A 21,240-nucleotide genomic window follows, 5' to 3' on the forward strand; every position below is an offset into this window, starting at 1 on the left:
AATCTTATTTACACACACACACACACACACACACACACACACACACACACACACACACAGGCTCAGGAGAGGAAAACAAAAACATTCACTGGGACGTCCAGCTGCTGACTCCAAAGCATGGGACCCCGAATAACAGAAAGTAAAACACAAGAACGTAAAGGAATACTCCAGGTAAACTCTTCAGTGCGGAAAGAGTTAGATTGACAGGAAATAAAGTGGAATCAAAGGGTTGGAAAACCTTTAAAACTTTTACAGAAACATTTGATAACTAGCAAAAAAAACACAAAATATGATAAAGAGATTAGTCAGTCAGTTGTGTTTTTTTCTTCTGTTTTTTAGGAAAAGAGAAAAAAAATACATCACTCAGAAGCTGCCTTCTGCTCCATCTATGAAGCATTACTCTCAGGTCCGTTTGAAGGTTTTTAGTGGTTTTAATTCATTTTAAAGTTGACCTTTTTCTATTACTTGAACCTCCAAACTTTTATTCTTCGACTCTGTTAGAGCAGCTTTGCATGATTCACAGTTCAAAATAATCCTTATTTATCAGATACTAGGGGTTGCTTTTCTCCCCTCCCAAACAGTTTTCACCACAGCTAGGTGGAGTTTCTTTGCTCACAGATGACCATATTAAGGATATCCACTCCGTATGACATCACACAGAGCCAAGAACAGAAAAATCTGAAAAAAGGTCCACTTTAAGAGTCTTTGAGGAGCCACCAAGTGGTCCCATACTCCATTAGAGGAGGTCTAACCCCAGTCATACAGACATTTAGACTAATTAGTGACACCCTGGCAACCACTGATCACTAGAGAACCATGAGTATTCCTTGACCAGTTGTCAAAAGGTTGATGGATATGAAAGCGATCACAAAGACGTATACAGTGTTGCACCAAAAATCTCTTTGCAATTGTTTGGCTGCAAGCAGCTTGCCACAGTCACCCATAGGTTAGCATTTTCCATGCAAACTACAGGCGACCACGGCAATATGCTAGCAACCTAAGACATCAGGATGAAGTTTTTAGTGCAGCACCTTCTTTGCAATTGATTTCTCCAAGTGGCTAGCAGGAACCTCCAGCAACCACTCACTCATTTTTCCCTAGCAACCAGAGATTACCAGGGGATCAACAATCAATCTTCAGACCTGTGTGACTGAGGCTGGACAAACATTCAGATGTGTTTTTTTCCTAACATGGATCATATCAAAATTTCTACTTTTTCTTTCCACTGCTGTTTGGAGTCAGTGCGGTGTCAGGGTTTTCAGGTGTGACAGGATAATTTACAGAAAAATAAAAACCTTTCCTAGCCATATTATAGTCTCTGACAGTTGAGTAATCCTTTAACAAATGCAAAGTTTTTGTGTGTTTTCTTGGCTGAACAATGTGCTTCCTTGAGGTTTCGAAGGATGTTTGATGTTGTATTACCCTCTGTGTGCCCAGGATTAATGAGCAGCCACAATCTTTTGCTTAGAACCTTCCAGAATAGAAGACTTCAGTCAAAATGAGTTTGTGGTAAGTTTGTACTGTTTATAAGAAGGAAGGATTCAGTTTCTCTGTTTGTGTCTGTTCTGATTAGTGTATTTGCTGATGATGCTGTGCATCACTGAGGGAATCTGCAGCTAATTAGCTTGTTCACACTCTGCTCTTCTTCTGATTACTGAGGCCATCTGAGAGTTTTTTTCATGGAATTATAGCACAGTGCAGGCTCCAGAGCGAGGTCCTCTGGAGCCAGACTGCTGCGGAGCTCGACCTTGGTGAGTCACAGCACTGATGGCAGCAGCCGGAGATGGAGGTTCTCCCTGGATAGCTTGGTCTCCGCTGGCAAGGCCCTGCACTGAGGTTTGATCTCTGTCATTTGTCTGCTTGGGCCTGGAGGACGAAAGTCGTCTAAAGAGCGAGAGCTGCGAGGGCAAAGATGAGATAATTAACTCTAATTACCTTTCTGTTTATCACATGTAAAGTAGGTTAAGGATTATGCAAAGACTAAAATTAAAAGAATTTGAATGTCTATATTATGATTGAAACTAAACTACATTTTAGTGAAAAGACTAAAAATAAAACTAAATCAAAATTTTCTGTCAAAGTTAACACTGGTCAACATACTGAGGTTTTTAAAAATGGGATTCAGAACTCTAACCCGGCGTTTTCATACTACTTTCATCTGCACATCTGTTCAGCTGATAGTTTAAACATTTCACATTTGATTTTTTGTCTTTTCTTTCCTTGTGTGTTTACTTTCTTCTATAATTTTTAAAACTATACAGTGAGACACAGGTACAATTTACACTAATGTATGCTCTAAGGCTGATTAGACCTTAAGGTAATGCCATAAAACTTTTCAAGGACTAGAAAGATATATATGTTTTATGTTCCCAACCACTAAAAAATGATATTTGTGCAGTGTCTTCTAGGTTTCAATGGCAGGAGACAGTTTAATGACTGTCTCCTCACAACAACATGGTTTTGGACTGAACCTATGTGGAACCTTTGCTTTCCTGCCCTGTGTGGATTTTTTCTGGCTTTCTCACACAGTCCTTAGTGCTTTGAAAAGGTGTGTTTTTTACACAAAGGTTATACAGTGGGGCAAAAAAGTATTTAGTCAGCCACCGATTGTGCAAGTTCCCCCACTTAAAATGATGACAGAGGTCAGTAATTTGCACCAGAGGTACACTTCAACTGTGAGAGACAGAATGTGAAAAAAAAATCCATGAATCCACATGGTAGGATTTGTAAAGAATTTATTCGTAAATCAGGGTGGAAAATAAGTATTTGGTCACCTCAAACAAGGAAAATCTCTGGCTCTCACAGACCTGTAACGTCTTCTGTAAGAAGCTTTTCTGTCCCCCACTCGTTACCTGTATGAATGGCACCTGTTTGAACTCATCATCTGTATAAAAGACACCTGTCCACAGCCTCAAACAGTCAGACTCCAAACTCCGCCATGGCCAAGACCAAAGAGCTTTCGAAGGACACCAGGAAAAGTATTGTAGACCTGCACCAGACTGGGAAGAGTGAATCTACAATAGGCAAGCAGCTTGGTGTGAAAAAATCAACTGTGGGAGCAATCATCAGAAAATGGAAGACATACAAGACCACTGATAATCTCCCTCGATCTGGGGCTCCACGCAAGATCTCATCCCGTGGGGTCAAAATGATCATGAGAACGGTGAGCAAAGATCCCAGAACCACACGGGGGGACCTGGTGAATGACCTGCAGAGAGCTGGGACCAAAGTAACAAAGGTCACCATCAGTAACACACTACAACGGCAGGGAATCAAATCCCGCAGTGCCAGACGTGTTCCGCTGCTGAAGCCAGTGCATGTCCAGGCCCGTCTGAAGTTTGCCAGAGAGCACATGGATGATACAGCAGAGGATTGGGAGAATGTCATGTGGTCAGATGAAACCAAAGTAGAACTTTTTGGTATAAACTCAACTCGTCGTGTTTGGAGGAAGAAGAATACTGAGTTGCATCCCAAGAACACCATACCTACTGTGAAGCATGGGGGTGGAAACATCATGCTATGGGGCTGTTTTTCTGCCAAGGGGACAGGACGACTGATCCGTGTTAAGGACAGAATGAATGGGGCCATGTATCGTGAGATTTTGAGCCAAAACCTCCTTCCATCAGTGAGAACTTTGAAGATGAAACGAGGCTGGGTCTTCCAACATGACAATGATCCAAAACACACCGCCCGGGCAACAAAGGAGTGGCTCCGTAAGAAGCATTTGAAAGTCCTGGAGTGGCCTAGCCAGTCTCCAGACCTCAACCCCATAGAAAATCTGTGGCGGGAGTTGAAAGTCTGTGTTGTTCGGCGACAGCCCCAAAACATCACTGCTCTCGAGAAGATCTGCATGGAGGAATGAGCCAAAATACCAGCTACTGTGTGTGCAAACCTGGTAAAGACCTATAGTAAACGTTTGACCTCTGTTATTGCCAACAAAGGTTATGTTACAAAGTATTGAGTTGTATTTTTGTTACTGACCAAATACTTATTTTCCACCCTGGTTTACGAATAAATTCTTTACAAATCCTACCATGTGGATTCATGGATTTTTTTTTTCACATTCTGTCTCTCACAGTTGAAGTGTACCTCTGGTGCAAATTACTGACCTCTGTCATCATTTTAGGTGGGGGAACTTGCACAATCGGTGGCCGACTAAATACTTTTTTGCCCCACTATAACTGTCGCTTGAAATTCAAACAATGAATGTTAAAAACACATAAAAAAACAGCACCATAGAGGTAATCCCATAGTGAGGAGTGTTGTGCCCATACAGGCAAAATAAAGTTTATTTTCTGAGAGTGTTTTGAAGGCACAGTACAAAGAATATATCCAATGTTCACAGTTATTGTACCTTTTTGTTGGAGCCCGGCTGGTTTTTGGAGTTTCCATCTACCTCCCCGTTGGCTGATGTGGTATATTCATGTGTCTTTTCTTCTTTGATATTGGGCTGCTCACTGATTTCAGCTGCTGGTAATACCAGACATTATTGTTATCTGTCTTGTCTTTTTAATTTCTTTTTAACCGTCTTTACTTAGATTTTTCATCAAACATGCAGCTGACTAAGGATAAAATCAGTCACCTCTTTGCTGTCCATCAGGCACATGCTCTTCTTTCACCTCTTTGGGCTTCAGGGAAGATCAGATTTCACATGTTAATCCATCTTAATCACAAATAACCAACAAAAACCAAAGATGCCCGATATTCAACTTAGTGCTACTTATTTACACAACTCTGGGTCTCTTCTACTGGTTTCTCTGTCGAGGACAACAGTGTGTCATTCTCCTCCTCGTCTTCCTCCAACTCGTCATCATCATCAACCTTATCATCTTCCTCCTCTCCTTCTTCTTCCTCTTGACCTTGTTCCTCGCCTTTGGTCCATGTCTCAGCAAACCCTTTTGTCAAGTCCTGCAAAAACAGGAGCATTAAGGACATGAAAAATATTTAGTCATAAGCAGTTTTAAGCCTCAGCCACATAGGCCTAGAGATTTGTCTGTGATTCTCTCACAACTTCTGGTTGCTACGGAAAAGTCAGTATGTGCTACCATGAAAACACCCTTGTCATTGTTTTAGCTGCTAGCAGATCACCTGCAGATTGCAAGGAAGACACTAAAGAAGACATTAATTGGTCACTCACCATCTATTTGATGAGTGGTAGTGAAACTGTCAAGTGTGTGACACAAACCAGAAATGCAGACCATTCACCTTCAAAGGAAAAAAGTTGTGCTTTACCATGGCAACGGTCTCGCTATCTGGTTTATGTAATACTTTTTTTTTTTTTTACAGTTTTACTATTGCTTTGGGACTGGTTTGCAAGTGTTTGCACACAACTTGGCATCTTCCCTGGAAATTACTGGTGATCACCATAACTCACAAGTGACAAAAGCAATCACAAGGTTTTTGATCCAACACTGCCAGCAACCTCTAGATACCACTCACCACCTAGTAGTGGAATTCACCTTTTTTCAGGACCTGTGGCTACAAATCCAGTCTCTAGGTCTGTGTGACTGAGGCCTTGCTTGGTTAATATTAGCAGATTCCAATAACAACAAGACAAAGGCATGAGTTTATTTAAGTTGAAGAAAAAAAAACTGCTTTCGATTTGCAATGAATGGAAAGCATTTTTTTCAGTTCTTGTCCTTTCCTTTGTTCTTTAAAATAAAGAACAAGTAAAGGACATGAAAAATATGCACTTTCTAGTTTGATGCTAATGTTTTTACTATACAGAATAAAATATAAGCTCTGCCAGCTGAATTAACTGACAAGCAAGGAATGATTGGAAAAGACTATAGTGATGCTAGAATTAGACGTATTACTCTACACTAAAACAGCATCATCACTAGACGAAACAGGTCAAACCTTATCTTATCCCGAACACACCAGACACTGAAACAGAGGAACAGATTTTCCTCACATCATCATTTTCTGAAATATGCTAGTCTGGCACCTTACTGACAAAGTGAGTTTGTGAGTTTGTCAGTGTCCACTGTGATATTTTTGACAGTTGAGGCTGAAAAAGGCAGATTTTCTTATAATTCAGTTAAATATTTGCATCATAAAGTCAAATGTTTCCTCTTCATTAGCTCAGCTCTTGGTCTCAGCTACCTCCCAAAGAAAAAAAAAATCTTCCTCTTCGGGGCTTGCAAAATCGCTAGCCCGACGTCCCGGAGCTACAGATATCTCTGGTCGGGCGACCAAAATCTATCTCAGCCTCGCCTGTCGGGTTATCATATAGCCCGATGGGCTTTTGTGCCCTGCAGAGTCATGACAGTTGTTTTTCAATTTTTGTCTATTTAATGATATACTGCTTGAATCCCCCCAAAATTTGAAAAAAGAATAAAGTAGTGAGAGATTAAATAAAATAAATTAAATATTCGATGTGTATTCAAAGTACTTGAGTGACTTTCTTCTAAACTAATTTTATTTATTTATTATCTTTCAAAGAATATAGTATAAAACTCCCACTGACCCTGCTAATCAGGTATTATCTGCATACGTGATTGTCCTTAACCTAACTTGCATGTAATGAACATGGTGTCCCACAAAGAACCTGTTTATAACCACTACTATTTCCACCGAAAATCTTATAAAATGTGTTTCAGTAGAAAGACGTCCTTCAAAAAAATTAATTAATTTAAAATAATGTTTGAGTGTTATTTAAAATAGATTTTAAATAACACTCAAACACAATATACTTAATAGTATATCGTAGTATCAATTAAGGTTCACGATACCATCCTATTTATCAGCTGTGTCAGCTGGAGAGCTGTGTAGTGCCTTAAAAACAAGAGAAAGAGAAAGAAAAAAGCCACATGATTCGCTGTAGTCTTTTCCAGGCATTATATGGCATTATATGGCCCTGACTTATCGAAGAATTAAGGAAGCGGAACCGGCTGTTCAAACCCCCACAAGGCTGCCCACTGGGATTGGAACGATGGGAGAGGCGTGAGTTTCTCAAAATGGGCTCATTGAGTGCAGCACGGATAAGATCTTGGAGAGGCTACGGCTGCTGTGAATACTCAGGATAAGATCTCTGACTGCAGACTGGATACATCTCGGAAGGGCTAGCTTGGAATAACATCTCTGGGCGCAAATTGGATGACATCTCGGGGAGGCACACTGCCGCGAGTTCTCAGAATCGGCTCGTGGAGCACAAGAAATGACAACATCACAGAACGCAAGTATGACGAAGCTCGCGGCTCTCCAACAGGAGATTGAGAGACCAGTGTTGGACTGTAGAACTGCTTTGAAATTCATATGACCTGTTCGCACTAAAGTAAAAACCACCATCACTTCATGCGGATACCCCTTTGGTGCCAGCTGCGGTCTCAAGGCTGGAGCCGATTTTTTTCTCCTTATCTTTCCTCGTGTGGTGCATTTTCCATTGTTATACCTCTCTGACCTGTCTTCCCCATGTGATGTTTTGTGTAATGTATGTATGGTCGGAGGGTAAGATGGCGCCGCCATTGCGTGCAATAGGTCGGCAGCCTTATGAAATTTCCCCTTGTGGGACTAATAAAGGTATATCAAAATATAACAGGGCAAGACATACTGGATACAATAAATACAACAGTCTAATGGTTAACATTCATTGAATTTTGCCTTTTTTCCACTGAGATTGTTTTTTTGAGAGTTTTTTTTTTAATTTCTCAGAAGAAACTTACATTTACAAAAATGAAAGATTTTGGCATGCAATTACGTATGAGATGGAAGCAGAAGCAGATGTCAACCTGGTCTAAATAACTAATACAATCTTGTTTAGTAGTGAATGTACACAAACAATTGTGACTATTAAGTATCATTAAGACCTACTTTAACAAATGTCCTATGTCATAATACATTAAAAAAAAAAACACATTGTAATGCAACACAAATATTTATTACAAATACAAATTAATAGAAATAGCAACATAAATAATTCCAGATAAAATATTTAAATTTGAGCAAGACAAAGATTAAGGCTGAAGGTTTGAAGAATATTTGGGTACTCTATTAGTCATAATACTGGAAATTCAGAGAGTTCTGGTTGCAAGAGCCATGCATAACTGAGCAGAAGCAGAAGCAAAAAGAAAAGGCTTCCAAGGAAATATAAGTAAACCAAAAAGCATTTAAATCAATACTTAAGACAAACATGAGTAAGCATTGCTGTAAACCAAAAGCAAAAGGCTGGATGGAAATACAAAAGCAGCCCAAAACAACACAACGTTATGAGAGAAAGGGTTCAGAAAGCTATAAAGAAACACATTCATAATATATGAAATCAAAAAGATGGTGTGGTTAACATGTAAGAGGGAAAGGCACAGTACATGCAAATGTTCCAGCTGTTTCAGAATGAAAACATAAAATTCAGATAAACACAAAGAAGCTTGTGTATTCCAGAGGTGGAAAAAGGACAAACATTCTGTACTTAAGTACTGATTTAACTTCTTTACTGAAGTAAAAGTGAAAAAGTACTGGCTATGAATGTATTCAAAGTAAGAAAGTAAAAAGTACCTCTTTGAAGGACGTTTCTACTAGCGATTTTTGTGCAAAGCTAACTGAAGCTTGTGCTGTATTAATGTAATAATAAAATATTAATAAATGAGAATGCAAACTTTAGTTTAAATCTTAATTGAAAATGAGAAAATAAGCAGAGAAAAAGAAGGAAACAAAAATAGCTCTATTTTCTTTTGCTTCCATTGTACAAAATGACTTTGCCTCTAAGCAGAAAATGAGTACACTCAGGGGTGAAAGTGGGATTCAGTAGGTAGTGAAACCCTAAAATAGGTTGCATTGGCTCTAGGGCTGCTCAATTAATCGAATTTTAATCACGATTACGATCTGGGCTTTCAACGATCATTAAAAATGACTGAGCCGATTATTAGCCCCTCCCTCGTGCTTTACTCTCGCGCTGCTCCGTGTGGCAAATCGAGCGCACGTCTCTGCATTTCGAACACGTGTCACAACAATTAAGAGCAGCGGTCCCCAACCTTTTTTGCGCCACGGGCCGGTTTATGCCCAGCAATATTTTCACAGACCGGCCTTTAAGGTGTCGCGGATAAATACAACAAAATAAAACTAGTACCGGTACCAAAAAAAAGAAGATTTATTCATAACACATGTGAAAAGACCAAGGAAAACCGAGTAAACGATAAAAACAATAACAAAATAACGCTGAAAACCGATAAAAACCCTGAAAACTATACATTTCACACCTGAGCCTCAACTCTCTCATACCAAACGACTCACGGACCGGTACCGGTCCGAGGCCCGGGGGTTGGGGACCGCTGATTAAGAGTACCCGAGGGAAGCTCGGAAAGCTAAGCAGAAGTTATTTGGAGAGGAGAGTGACTGCCGTTGGTTGAAAAGAGAGGTAAAAAAAACTTCAGTGGTGTGGAAACATTATGGGTTCGCGGAGTCAGAACTCATTTTTCATTTATTTTTTATATTGCAAACATTTGCACTGTTATCAGTATTTGCACACTATTTTATATTATTTTTTGACAATCTTTAAAGTCATTATTCAATACATTGTTATTGTTAAATAAATATCGTCAAATAATCGAGATCTTAATTTCAGTGAAAATAATCGTGATTATCATTTTTGCCATAATCGAGCAGCCCTAATTGGCTCAGTGTGGGGAAAAGAATCACAATTTCTATTGTGGGCTCCAGTATATTTTCTGAGTGTACAGGCTGTGATCAACTGATCTGGGCTACTGCTCTGAGGTTTACTGCTCTCTGTGGAGAACTGAATTCAACAAATGTAAGAAGATATTTTATGAGTTGCCCTGCTGTTCTCTGCTGTCAGCACTGTTTATGCTGTCTCTATACTAAACAATATAGAGGTGGAATTCAGTGAATGAATCTAAACTTCATCAACTTAACTTCAAATTCATAACATCACCTTACTGAACGCTAACCAGCTTATCCTGCACTAGATTATTTTAATGCAACCTTTAACTAACACAGATAATCTAGCTTAGTTTGCTTTGCAGCATGCTTCACAATATGAAAAAAAATTATCAAATACCACTGAGCAGTCCGTACTTATAAATATAACCTCCTGTCTTCCTTATCTATTTCCATCATTTAGTGAAGTTAGCTCTTTCTTTTCTCTCCCTGTGAAATACAGTGTCTGGACCTTTGGCTAACAACACACTGTGACAAACTGTAGACACAAACAGTTTGTGTTTGCTGATGTTTACTGGTAGAAATGCTGCATTTGAAATTACCCCTCCTTTATAGCACTACCTAGATGCAGAAATAATGCAACCACAACTCATGGACACCTGCACTCGTCCTGGTGTTGCTCCAAATAAACCACAGGCCCGAACTTAAACCCCTCACTATGGCGCATGCTCTGGTGATTACAAATTGGATTTCCTCTCATGTGTTATTGTTTAGCCTCAAATCGGTTTGATGTTTGAAGGTGCACAGTGACGTTCTGAAAATGTAAGGAATAGAAAGTACAGATATTTGTTTAAAAATGTAGGGAGTAAAGATAAAAAGTTATCTGAAAAAAAAAACAACAACTTGATTCAAGTACAGATACCTGAAAATTCTACTTAAGTAGTTTTGGCAAACACAAAAGATAGATGATAAACACATGGAAATTTGTGTAGAACATGAAAGCTCAGATAGTCTCCAGGTGCAAAAAGAGAAAGAATAATATCTTACTAGGAAAAAATAAGGTCAATAAAAAATTAAATACTGAAAAACAAAAATAATTATGTGAAATCCACATCTGTTGTGCTTTTGCATTTAAGTACTGCCTGCAAGGCAATTTTAACCAAGACATTGAATCCTTATTTCACCAGCATTAGCATGGATACTTGATCTTTTAAGCTACCTGCCTTCTATTGTTCAGTCACATCCACACTGCTTGTCGTGCATTTCGAAAGGGTCAATATTACATGCTAATTCACTAATGTAAACTATGTGATATTGACTTTAAATGTCTAATGTTTCATACATCTACAAAGATCTATTACTGGACATTTTAAAAATATAACTGGCTTAACTGTCTGGCTAATCCACTTTGTCTTCCCTTCTCTTACATAAATGTATTTTAGTGATTTTCTTTGCAGATGACAAAACTTCATATAAAAATATACAATTTATTCTCCTGACATTGTTCTGGTTATGTTAATTAATTAACTGAGTAATCTCATACAAAACTGAATACAATGTAGTTTTAACTATTTATACAGAAAAAGTAATGTGACCTGTATCAAGCTTTTCTAGTATGGCCATTTTTATAACAATATTTATTTATTTTTTTTACTTTTCAGACTTTGATCGTGTCCATTTCCTGTTATTCAATAAATCAATAAATCAATAATATTGATATAAGGGCCCTTATTATTTCAGATTGAGGTATTGAGGTAAAACATCATCCCAGAACTCCTCTGACTCACCTGCCGCCTGACCTTTGACCCCTAACCTTAGTTTGCTTCTAGTTGCTGATTTAGCACTTTGTCTTTTCACTTCAGCAGACCTTTTCTTTTTGACAACCTTCTCCTCTTCTTCTTCTTCATCTTCCTTCTCTTCCTCGTCTTCTTCTTCCTCACTCTGGTCCTCCTCATCTTCCGCTTCAGCCTCCTTTTCCTCACTTTCTTCCTCCTCTTCTCCTTCTTCTTCCTCCTCCTCATCCTCTGTCTCTTCCTCCTTTTCCTCACTTTCTTCCTCTTCTTTTTCTTCTGCCTCCTCTTCATCCTCTGTCTCTTCCTCCTTCTCCTCACTTTGTTCATCCTCTTCTTTTTCTTCTTCCTCCTCCTCATCCTCTGTCTCTTCCTCCTTTTCCTCACTTTGTTCCTCCGCCTCCTCTTCTTCCTCAATTTCACTGTTTTCCTCTTCACTACTCTCTTCTACTTCTTCAGCACTACTTTTTTCTTCCTCCTCTTTTTCATCTTCTCCTTCTTCGGTCTCCCTCTCTTCCTCACTTTCTTCTCTCTCTGAAGGCCTCACAGACTCACTTTCAACCTCATCTTCTTCACCCTCACTCTCCAAACTCCCTTCTTCTTCCTCGTCCCCTTCTTCCAAGTCACTTTCAGTATCTCCACGTTTGCTCTCTGTTTCGTGACTTGACCCTTCCTCACTTTCCTCTTCCTCCGACTCCTCTTCTTCTACATCACCTCCGTTTCTGTCTTTCTCTTCAGTCTCTGTTTTGCTTTCACTTTCTGTTACTCCACTCTTTTCCTCCTCCTCTTCTTCATCTTCTACCACAACATTGCTCTCATCCTCCTCCTCATCTACATCGCTGTCTGACTTCTCTCCAGAGTGAAGAGTGTCACTCTCTTTTTCATCCTCAGTGTTCTCTGCCACTTTCTTAATAATGTGACTAACATCCTCCTCTTCCTCGCTTACTTTTGCATCTGTCTGCCCTTCTTCCTCTTCACCCTCTTCGTCATTATCCTCCTCTTCCTCTTTGATTGCGGCAGAGTCCATCTGCTGTTCACTTTGATCTGAGATTGTCCTCATTTCAGGACTTTCAGGTGCGGGTATGATGTTGATGCTGACAGCAGATCTGTGGCTAAAATTGGCAGCGTAAGATTCAGATTCCTCACTCAGTGATTTAGTCACACCCTCTTTAAGTACAGCACAACTGTTCTCAGAAAGGGATGTGGAGCTTAATCGTCTTCCAGCTTGGATCAAAGCTGCTCCTGCAGCGAGCGAAGCAGCTCCAACAAGCAGGCTGAGATCTGTTGACTTTTCCTGAACCTCTGACCCTTTTTTGATTTGAGCTTCTTTCATGTTTTTTTCATTCTTGTTTTTCTTAGACAAATCTGTTTTCTTCTCTTTAGATTTGGGGATTTTTTTCACCTCAGAAACCTGCTGAGAGCCCACTATGCTCTCTTCATCCAAAGTGTCACTCAGGTGAAAGCTTGCTGAGTCTGTATGACTGAGTTTACCTGGTGAACTGATTCCTGTGGGTTTGCTTTTAACCCTCACAGGCTTAGACTTCACTTTCTCAACTTTAGCAGATTTAGAGTTGAAATCTAAACTTTTCTTCATAGTTTCTGGACTTTGTTTTGAGTCTGCTGCCAGCTTCCTGTGAACCCCTATCACCTGGCTTTTACTGTGAACTTGCATTTGTTGCTCTTTGGATGCTGCCTTATTTATGTCCCTGATGCTTGTAGGTTTGTTTTTACTGGGCCTCTCCTGCAACTCCTCTACAGCCAAGATCAGATTCACCTTGTTCTGGTTGCTTTTCTGATGTCTCTGGGGGCTCTGCGGGCCCTGAGTACGAGTGCTACGACTCCTCAGGAGTTCAGTGGGTAACGCCCGGAGGGGAGAGGCAGCCTCACTCTTACAAGACAGCGAAGTGGAAGAGAAACTGCTCTGCTTTGAGAGCTTTCTCTGCTTTCTTTGACTCTGTTCTTTTATAGCCTTACCATTCTTACCCTTCCTCTATCCTCGGTGCAAGAAAGCAAGAAAAGGATGGAAAAAAGAGGCATGCATTAGAGAGGAAGAGACATGCAGAAACATCAAAGGACATAGCACACAAAGTAAGAGTTTGAGTTACCTTTTGAACTGGAGACAGCGTGAGGGTTTTATCACTGGGGTCTATCTTCATCACATGAGTCTGTCAGGAAGGAGCAGAGATGAAATCAGCAGCAAAATGTTATATTTGTCTTTTTTTCTGAGCAACATTTAAGATGATGTCATTGATCTCTTACCATGTTGAGGAAGTCTCTGGTTTCTCCAAGACCTCTCACGCTGTCAGTGTCTGTCAGACTTTCCACAACACTGTCTGTCTCCCCACCTGCCAGCTCTGAAAACAGGACAGCATTATCTTCAGCAGCAGCTTTCCAGATACAGGTAATATCACATAGTGACAAAGATGAACAAATACGTAAGATGTTTTTAAAAAAAATCAAGATTTTGAGAATCTGACCTCTTTATTTACAGATTTCAAATCTGCAGAAAACCCTGAGATCAAGAGAAACTCATTTAACTTTCAGGGAAAGGGCATGAACAACATGAACACCAATTGTCAAATGTCAAAAATTCAGAGCTCACATTCTCATTTTTCCCAACTTCATCTTAGTGCTTCTAGGTCTTAGAAACATATACCGTACAGGTGTCTGTTTTCATAAAAATGAATAAGGGATCTTGAGGAAGCCAAAGGGATAGGATTTATCAGAGATGTGACTCAAGGAGACAAAAAAAAAAGACAACAACCTCCCCAAAGTCTAACAAAAATGCAAATAATATTGTCCAAAACTTTGATGTAACAGAAAGAGGATGAGGCAATGGCGGTGCAGATGAAGTAGGTACCCTGGTGGGTCGACTCCTCGTTCCTGTGCTGGTAAGTGCCATTGAGCACCTTTCCGTGGATCACCTCAGGCGGAGCCAGTCGTGGTGGTATGGTCTGGCTGGAGGCTGTCAGTGGCGGGAGGAGGTTACCTGGTGTCATGGCAGGCAGCGTGCGGAACATGGTGCCAAACTGGTCTGGAGATCGCTCCTGAATCAGAGGGTTTAGCCAATGAGCGATATTAACCCATGAACTTCTTTAGAAACGAACTGTTATCTGCAGATAAACTATAAAAAGTGTCACGTTCATTGTCCTCATACCCACCCTCTCCCTCCTGCGAACCCGGGCTGAGAGGCTCCTCTGCAGCGTAGATGAGTCAACTGTGTTACCCAGCAGTTCCACGTATGGTTTCTCCAGGAAATTTTCCGTCACATCGTCATCCTCCAGCGTGACCTCACCGGTTCCCCGGGCCCTCGGCCGAGCCAGCACCACCATGTGACATCCGCCGCACATCGCCTGGACACGTCAGCAACCAAATTAAAGTATTTGCATGCATGAAAGTCACCCAGAAATGCACAAAAATAGAAAATATATATGATTATAAATAAATAAATGTTTTTAAAATATAAAATGAATTTTATATTTTTATATATGTATGTATTTAGGATTTTTGTAATTAAAAAAATAATAACACATTTTAAAAATTGACACAAAACTGACACAAATATACATAATTTTTTAAATTATGTATTTAAAGAGTATAAAAGGTAAAAAAAAAAGACAAATGGAATGGTTATTATATTGCACTTTCTACTCTGAGCACTCAAAGTGCTTAAAATAAAAATAAAAAAATTTTAAAAGGTAAAACTCATTTAAAATTTTATATATTTTATGTTATATATGCAATTATGAATAAAAATTGAAAAACGAACATAATTTTTTTTTAATGTAAAAAGTGAAGACAAAAAATTAAAAAGATATAAGAAATGCGACAATAAAATTACATTGTCTTTAAACTTATGAAGTATCTCCAAGCCTAATTAAATAATTCCTATACATTATTTTAAGTTCTACTGCATGAACAAATGTAAACCTGTCTGTATGAAACACTTACTCCCTGAACATTATACTTCAGGAATCGCAGGCACAGCGTTGGTTTAAACTGGTTAGTGAAGTTTTCTTCCCCCAGACCAAGTTTTCCATGTCTGCCATCTCCAAACGTGTATAGCAACCCGTCTTCTAAAAAAAAAAAAAGATTAAAATTTCTGACATCAGATCCGTGAAGAACCTCTTCTGTTCAACTCTGTTGTCAATGAGAAGCTCGGCATTAATGAACCGAGCTGAGATTTACCTGTAATGACAGCGGTGTGGTTTTCTCCACAGGCCACCTGACAGGCTCGTCCCTTCTTGAAGTGCTCAACCAAACGCGGCACCCGGGACTCAAAGATGAATGTCCCATGGCCGAGCTGTCCGAACTGACCGAGGCCGAACGTGTACACACTTCCCTCTGAAAGAAACCAACACAATCAGAGGCGTTTGCAGCATGCTGCAGTATTTTATTCCCCTGTTTGAGAGCATTCTGTAACTTTTTAGTAAGATTGAAGGAAGGGGGAAACCAACTGAGAATATTATTCTCAGTTAGTTATTTAAAGGAAATAAATAAATAACATGTCTTATTTGCTGTCATCAGACATTTACCTGCGAGTGCCACTGTATGTCCACCCCCACAGGCCACCTGCGTCACTGGCTCCTTGATGCTCTTCACCAGCTGAGGCACTCGGTGCCCTGGAAGCTGGTGGGTGCCCAAACCCAGTTTTCCGCTGTCCCGCTCTCCAAATGTGTACAGAGCGCCATCCACTTGGAAAACAAAAATAGGAAATACTCAGAGCTATCCACTGGTTTTAGGTCCAGAACGAATAGGGGAAACAAAATTCTGGTTAAACTTAAAAAAACTTTTTAAAAAAGTGTCACTTGATTTTAAAATATGTTAAATTCTATAATAATATTTATATGCAAAAATCAAAACACCTAAATTTAAATGAACAATGGAGTTTTGATTTTTTAAATTATAAAATAATATGGTGAATGAAAATCTATGGAAATAAGATACTTTTGCCAATTAACTTGCATTAAAAAAAAACTTTTATTGTTCTGATTTTTACATTAGTATAAATACACACGTGTGAGAATTATTCTTTTATATTTTAGCCACTGTCACCCATGTTCCTTATGCTATCTGTAACCATGTGCGATTTGCAGGCTCACTGCAAAGTGATGAATGGTTATTTGGGACCTATCTCTACTCACCTGTCACTAAAGCTGAATGGTAGTACCCGCAGGAGACCCAGCTGATTGGTCGGCCTACACTGACTTCCTGGGGTGATGACACCTGACTCTCCTTACCCAAACCAATCTGACCCTCTGTGTTATCACCCCACATAAAGAGTTTACCACTCGCTGGAAAAGAAATAAATAAAGAGATTACGTTTATTTTGGGAACACATTTATCTGTTAACGACACTTTGTTCTCTCTTCTACACTTCAGTTTTAAACTTGCAACATTTTCTAAAACATAAGGAATCTTTTTACTTCAATTTTGTTAACCAAATTTTTCATTTGATAACAGAATAACTATAATTTAATTACAAATGAATTTCATGAAATTATCTTTTTTTTTTTTTTAGATGCTGCCGAAAATACAGAATATACAGATGAAATACAAATTTAAACAAAATACAAAAAATATAAAAACATGAATGTTTAAAAAAATAATTTTAAATCAATAATGTTTTTAGATATTTTTTTACTTTAAATCTAATTTATGAGCAAAGTCTAAAAAATAAAATCGAACATCCAGTAGTACAATATGTATGATATATGTATATATTTAATTTTAATTTCATTTAATCTTCAATATATATTTATATAATTAAATTCCAAGGTAAAAAAAAAACATACATTAAAAATTTTAATGTTTTTAATCTCATTACACTAACAAAAAATAGCAAAAATATAATTTACAATTAAATAAAGTAAGATAAAATACATATACAATGAATAAAACAATACAAAAACTGCATATCTTAGTGTAGATGTAGGCACAATTATGAAATATACATCAAAAATGATCAAAAACCTTAAAATGAAAATTAACTAACATTTAATTTGCATTTATTATATGACTTCCCTTAATGTTTACTGGCAGTTAAGCTCTGATTAGCTGTGATCAGAGCTAACAGCTGAATTACAGTGTTGTGTGGATCTTACCGGTGAGAGCTGCTGAGGTGTTCGAACCCGCAGCAAGCATCTTGATTGGTCCTTGTGAATCAAAAAAATCAAGTCTCTTGAAGGAAGTCCTCTCATCACAGTCTCCAAGCCCCAGCTGACCCTCGCTGTTCCCACCTGAGGCATACACCTTCCCTTGGGCTACAGACACACATCAACACAAGCGTGTTTAATATTCATCAGCACTTGAAAGAAAACAGCTGTGAACACTAAACACTGACCTGTGCAGATAAGCGTGTGGTTTCTCCCGCAAGCCACCAGTTGAACTTTCTCAGACTTCAGGGCTGAAACATCACAAAGAAATTTAAAACTATGGGAACAGTAATCTGGAGAGCGCAGCTTACCTCATCATCTTTTGATAACTTTAGAAAAGATTCATGAAGAAAAACAAAGTGTTCTCAGTACAATTCAATGCAAAATACAATAATTCCAAACTGTTATAAAATTTATTAAAGACTTGTGGTCATTTTTAATATTATATAGAACTTTTCCAACATAGACATTGCATAAATTTTGAGGCCCAGCTCCCTCCATCTACTAATGACCAAAAAACTAAAATCACCAGAAAATAGAATTAATCAGACTTGAGTTTAATTTCTAGGATTATTTATTACATTTAGATTTTCTGTATTGAACAACTATTTCCAGTAAGAATGATCCTTTCTTTTTAAAGTAATTTTCAGATTAAATTCACACTTAAACAAACCTCATACAGGACACATCCTTTTCTCTGTATCTGAGGAGTGGCATTTACTGTTTCTCAGCTAATGTCCCTCCAGATTTAAGCAGATTATTAGCCCTCTAGACTGAGATTATATTTACAACAAAGTCACACTTTATTTGAAGGCTTTGTCTCCTCCTCTTCAGGGACTCCCTCCTCACTGCCTGTTTAAACTGGCTGAAAGCAGCTTTCAGTGGCACTACTCATCCTCTATAACTTTTTTTTTAGAACTGAAACAGTGAGAAGGTGCCATAAAGACCAACCTTTGACACAGGTGGGTTTGTTGACAGTCACTTTGGAGCCAAGGCCGAGCTGGCCCCAGTTGTTGCTACCAAACAGGAAGAGCTTCCCATTTTCTGTGAAGACACAGAGAAAATCTCCTGAAAGGGACTCTGTGATGTTTCAGCAGGATTCATTTTAAAGTGACACGGGGCTGGATTCAGTTACAGTCACAAAACAAAATAATAAAAAAAGATAAGAGAAAAAAGCTGAAAATCTAATTTGGATAATAAAGAAAGCTTTTCCTCAAATTAAGTAATTGTACGTAATTGTAAAAATCCCCTCCAAAAGATAACCATGAAATTAAACTAAAATTTAAATTGAAGAAATGTATTGAAATTTTGACTTACTTGACTGATACAATATATATTTTTTGTAAACATGTAGATACAAACAAAAGTAAAGAGTAAAAATAATTTTGTATTTTAAAAATGACAGTAGGTTAATATTGTAAAGCACAACATTAAAAAATAATCCAAATCTTAAAATGGAGGTTAATGTATTTATCTTTTTTTTTTTTTTAATAAATCTAATTTTTGTACATCTAAACAAAACCGAGAAAACATATCAGTTCTGATATGTTAGAGCAGACATATTTTAAGAGGACAGCGCAAGTGAAACTAAATCAAAACAGTATTTCCAGCTTTCACGTTTGTCAGCAGTGTACAAACACGTAAATGAGTATTACCTGGAACATAGGAGGGGCTCTCACCTGTTATTAAGGCGGTGTGCTCATCGCCGCACGCTATTCTGAGTGGGATGTCATTTTTAAGCCAAAATTTACTTGGAATGTTGTCAGCGAACTTGCTCTTTCCAAAAGTGAAAACTGCCCCCGATTCTGTAAGAAGAGACCAAAAAAACCAATCACCAACTTGGATTAATTTATCCAATTATTATAGACACGGATATGCATAAGAAGCACTTTCATGAAATTAAAACAATCTCTGTCAGTGCGCCCCAGGGCAGCTGTGGCTACAATGTAGCTTACCATTACCAGTGTGTGAATGTGTGTGTGAATGGGTGAATGACTGAATGTAGTGTGAAGCGCTTTGGGGTCCTTAGGGACTAGAAAAGCGCTATACAAATGCAGGCCATTTACCATTTACCATAGTAAGACCGTTTTTATTTTTACCTCTCCTTTTACTGTTTGAGCGTAAATGCAACTGACTACAAAAAAAAACCACCTTTGACATGTGGTAGAGTTGAACATTGGCATCGACAATAAAATATGAAAATATCAGGACAGGGGAAAAAAGATACTTGATAATTAATCACTATCAAAGTGATTCAAAGTGAGGAATGATGAGGAAAAAATTCATAAAAACTATTTGACCTTAATAGCTAAAGCACTCGTGTAGAGTAAAACAGAATAACGGGAGGAGAAATGCAATATCATGAGGTTAACTTTCCGTTAGCCTGAAGCTAGCCGAAGGTGAACATTACAGTTAAAGAATATTTTACAATACAAACGGTTCTCTGAGAGCCAGAAGAGGCGACAATGACTGATATTTACCCGGAATGTCATCTTCAGCTTCGCCTGCCATCTCTGCGGTACTTTAATCCGCTTTGATCCGCGCCTGTGGGCGTGTTGGTACCCTTCTGTTATTTTCGACTCGAACAACCCGGAAGTAAACAAAACTTCTCCTAGGCTACGAAGGAACACACGTGACTCTTAAAGAAACAGAGCCATTTCATGTGTCTCATTATTTATAGCAGGGGTCTCAAATAGGGTTGCCAACTCCCTGAAAAATAAATAAGGGACACCTCGTGGCCAGGACCGGGCGACCCAGTTGTCTTCACCCTTCCCAGTGTGGTGAATTTTCTAGCTCTTTTTTTGTGTGTGAAATTATTTTTTTAACCATTTGACTTGAAGTTGATTTAAGTAGATGCATATTCTATTCTTTGTGATATCAACACATGTGAAACAAATGATCATTTAGCTATTTATTTTTAGCTCAAAATGACAACATTAACACAGTAAAACAGGTCTCTTTCTTAAACAGAAGCCTGTCATGCTTAACTTTTGAGAATATAAGTAAATCTTTCTTTAAAAGAACTCTGTCCTGCTTAACTTAAAATAATAGAAAACAATAGAAAGAAAAATATTCTTGTAACAGTGCCAAGCTGGTCAAGAAGGCTCACCAGCGCCTCTTCTTCTTGAGGACTCTGAGGAAGAACCACCTGTCCTCAGACATCCTGGTGAACTTCTATCGCTGCACCATCGAGAGCATCCTGACCAACTGTATAACAGTCTGGTACGGGAACTGCTCTGCCTCGGACCGGAAGGCGTTGCAGAGGGTCGTGAAAACTGCCCAGCGCATCGCCGGAGCACCACTTCCTGCCATAAAAGACATCTACAGGAAGCGGTGTCTGAAAAGGGCTGGGAAAATCATCAAAGACCCCAGTCACCCATCACATGGACTCTTCACCCTCCTGCCCTCTGGGAGGCGACACAGGAGCCTCCGGACTAAGACCACCAGGTACCGGAACAGCTTCTTCCCCACAGCTGTCAGACTCCTGAACTCTGCCTCCTGACATCTGACCCACGTTAAACTCATGGACTGAACTTACACACACCCACAATGGACAACTGTACCCTCAAACACAATAATAACATGGACTGAACCACCACTCACAACCACTAGCACTTTATATAGCCTCTGTAGAAACTATCTACACCCTCACTTATCTTAACTGCACTACTGTATAGCTCTGT

General features: G+C 38.8%; 1 protein-coding gene across 4 annotated transcripts; it reads right to left on the reverse strand.

Annotated features, from left to right (window-relative positions):
* Positions 1-4,741: 4,741 nt before the first annotated feature.
* On the reverse strand, positions 4,742-20,152 carry rpgrb (retinitis pigmentosa GTPase regulator b). Of its 4 annotated transcripts, XM_085264409.1 has the most exons (16): positions 20,038-20,152; positions 19,237-19,362; positions 18,509-18,601; positions 17,746-17,808; positions 17,507-17,665; positions 16,547-16,696; positions 15,938-16,096; positions 15,591-15,746; positions 15,354-15,478; positions 14,564-14,755; positions 14,263-14,449; positions 13,662-13,756; positions 13,508-13,567; positions 11,400-13,392; positions 5,860-5,886; positions 4,788-4,908 (listed from the first exon to the last, which is right to left on the reverse strand). In XM_085264409.1, exons 1-15 carry the CDS (start codon positions 20,066-20,068, stop codon positions 5,861-5,863), a joined length of 3,615 nt encoding a protein of 1,204 aa, XP_085120535.1. In that variant the 5' UTR covers positions 20,069-20,152; the 3' UTR covers positions 4,788-4,908; position 5,860. The 4 variants fall into 4 exon arrangements, with proteins under 4 accessions (XP_085120536.1, XP_085120535.1, XP_085120534.1 ...); XM_085264410.1 differs by lacking the exon at positions 5,860-5,886 and having other exon boundaries at positions 4,742-4,908; XM_085264408.1 differs by lacking the exons at positions 4,788-4,908; positions 5,860-5,886 and having other exon boundaries at positions 5,908-13,392; positions 15,354-15,475.
* Between the last annotated feature and the right edge of the window lie 1,088 nt (positions 20,153-21,240).

The sequence above is a fragment of the Mchenga conophoros genome, linkage group LG23 (genome assembly GCF_057382185.1).
Source record: "Mchenga conophoros isolate Kocher_MC1m ecotype Shallow Benthic linkage group LG23, M_conophoros_male_GT1.1, whole genome shotgun sequence".
NCBI lineage: Eukaryota > Metazoa > Chordata > Actinopteri > Cichliformes > Cichlidae > Mchenga > Mchenga conophoros.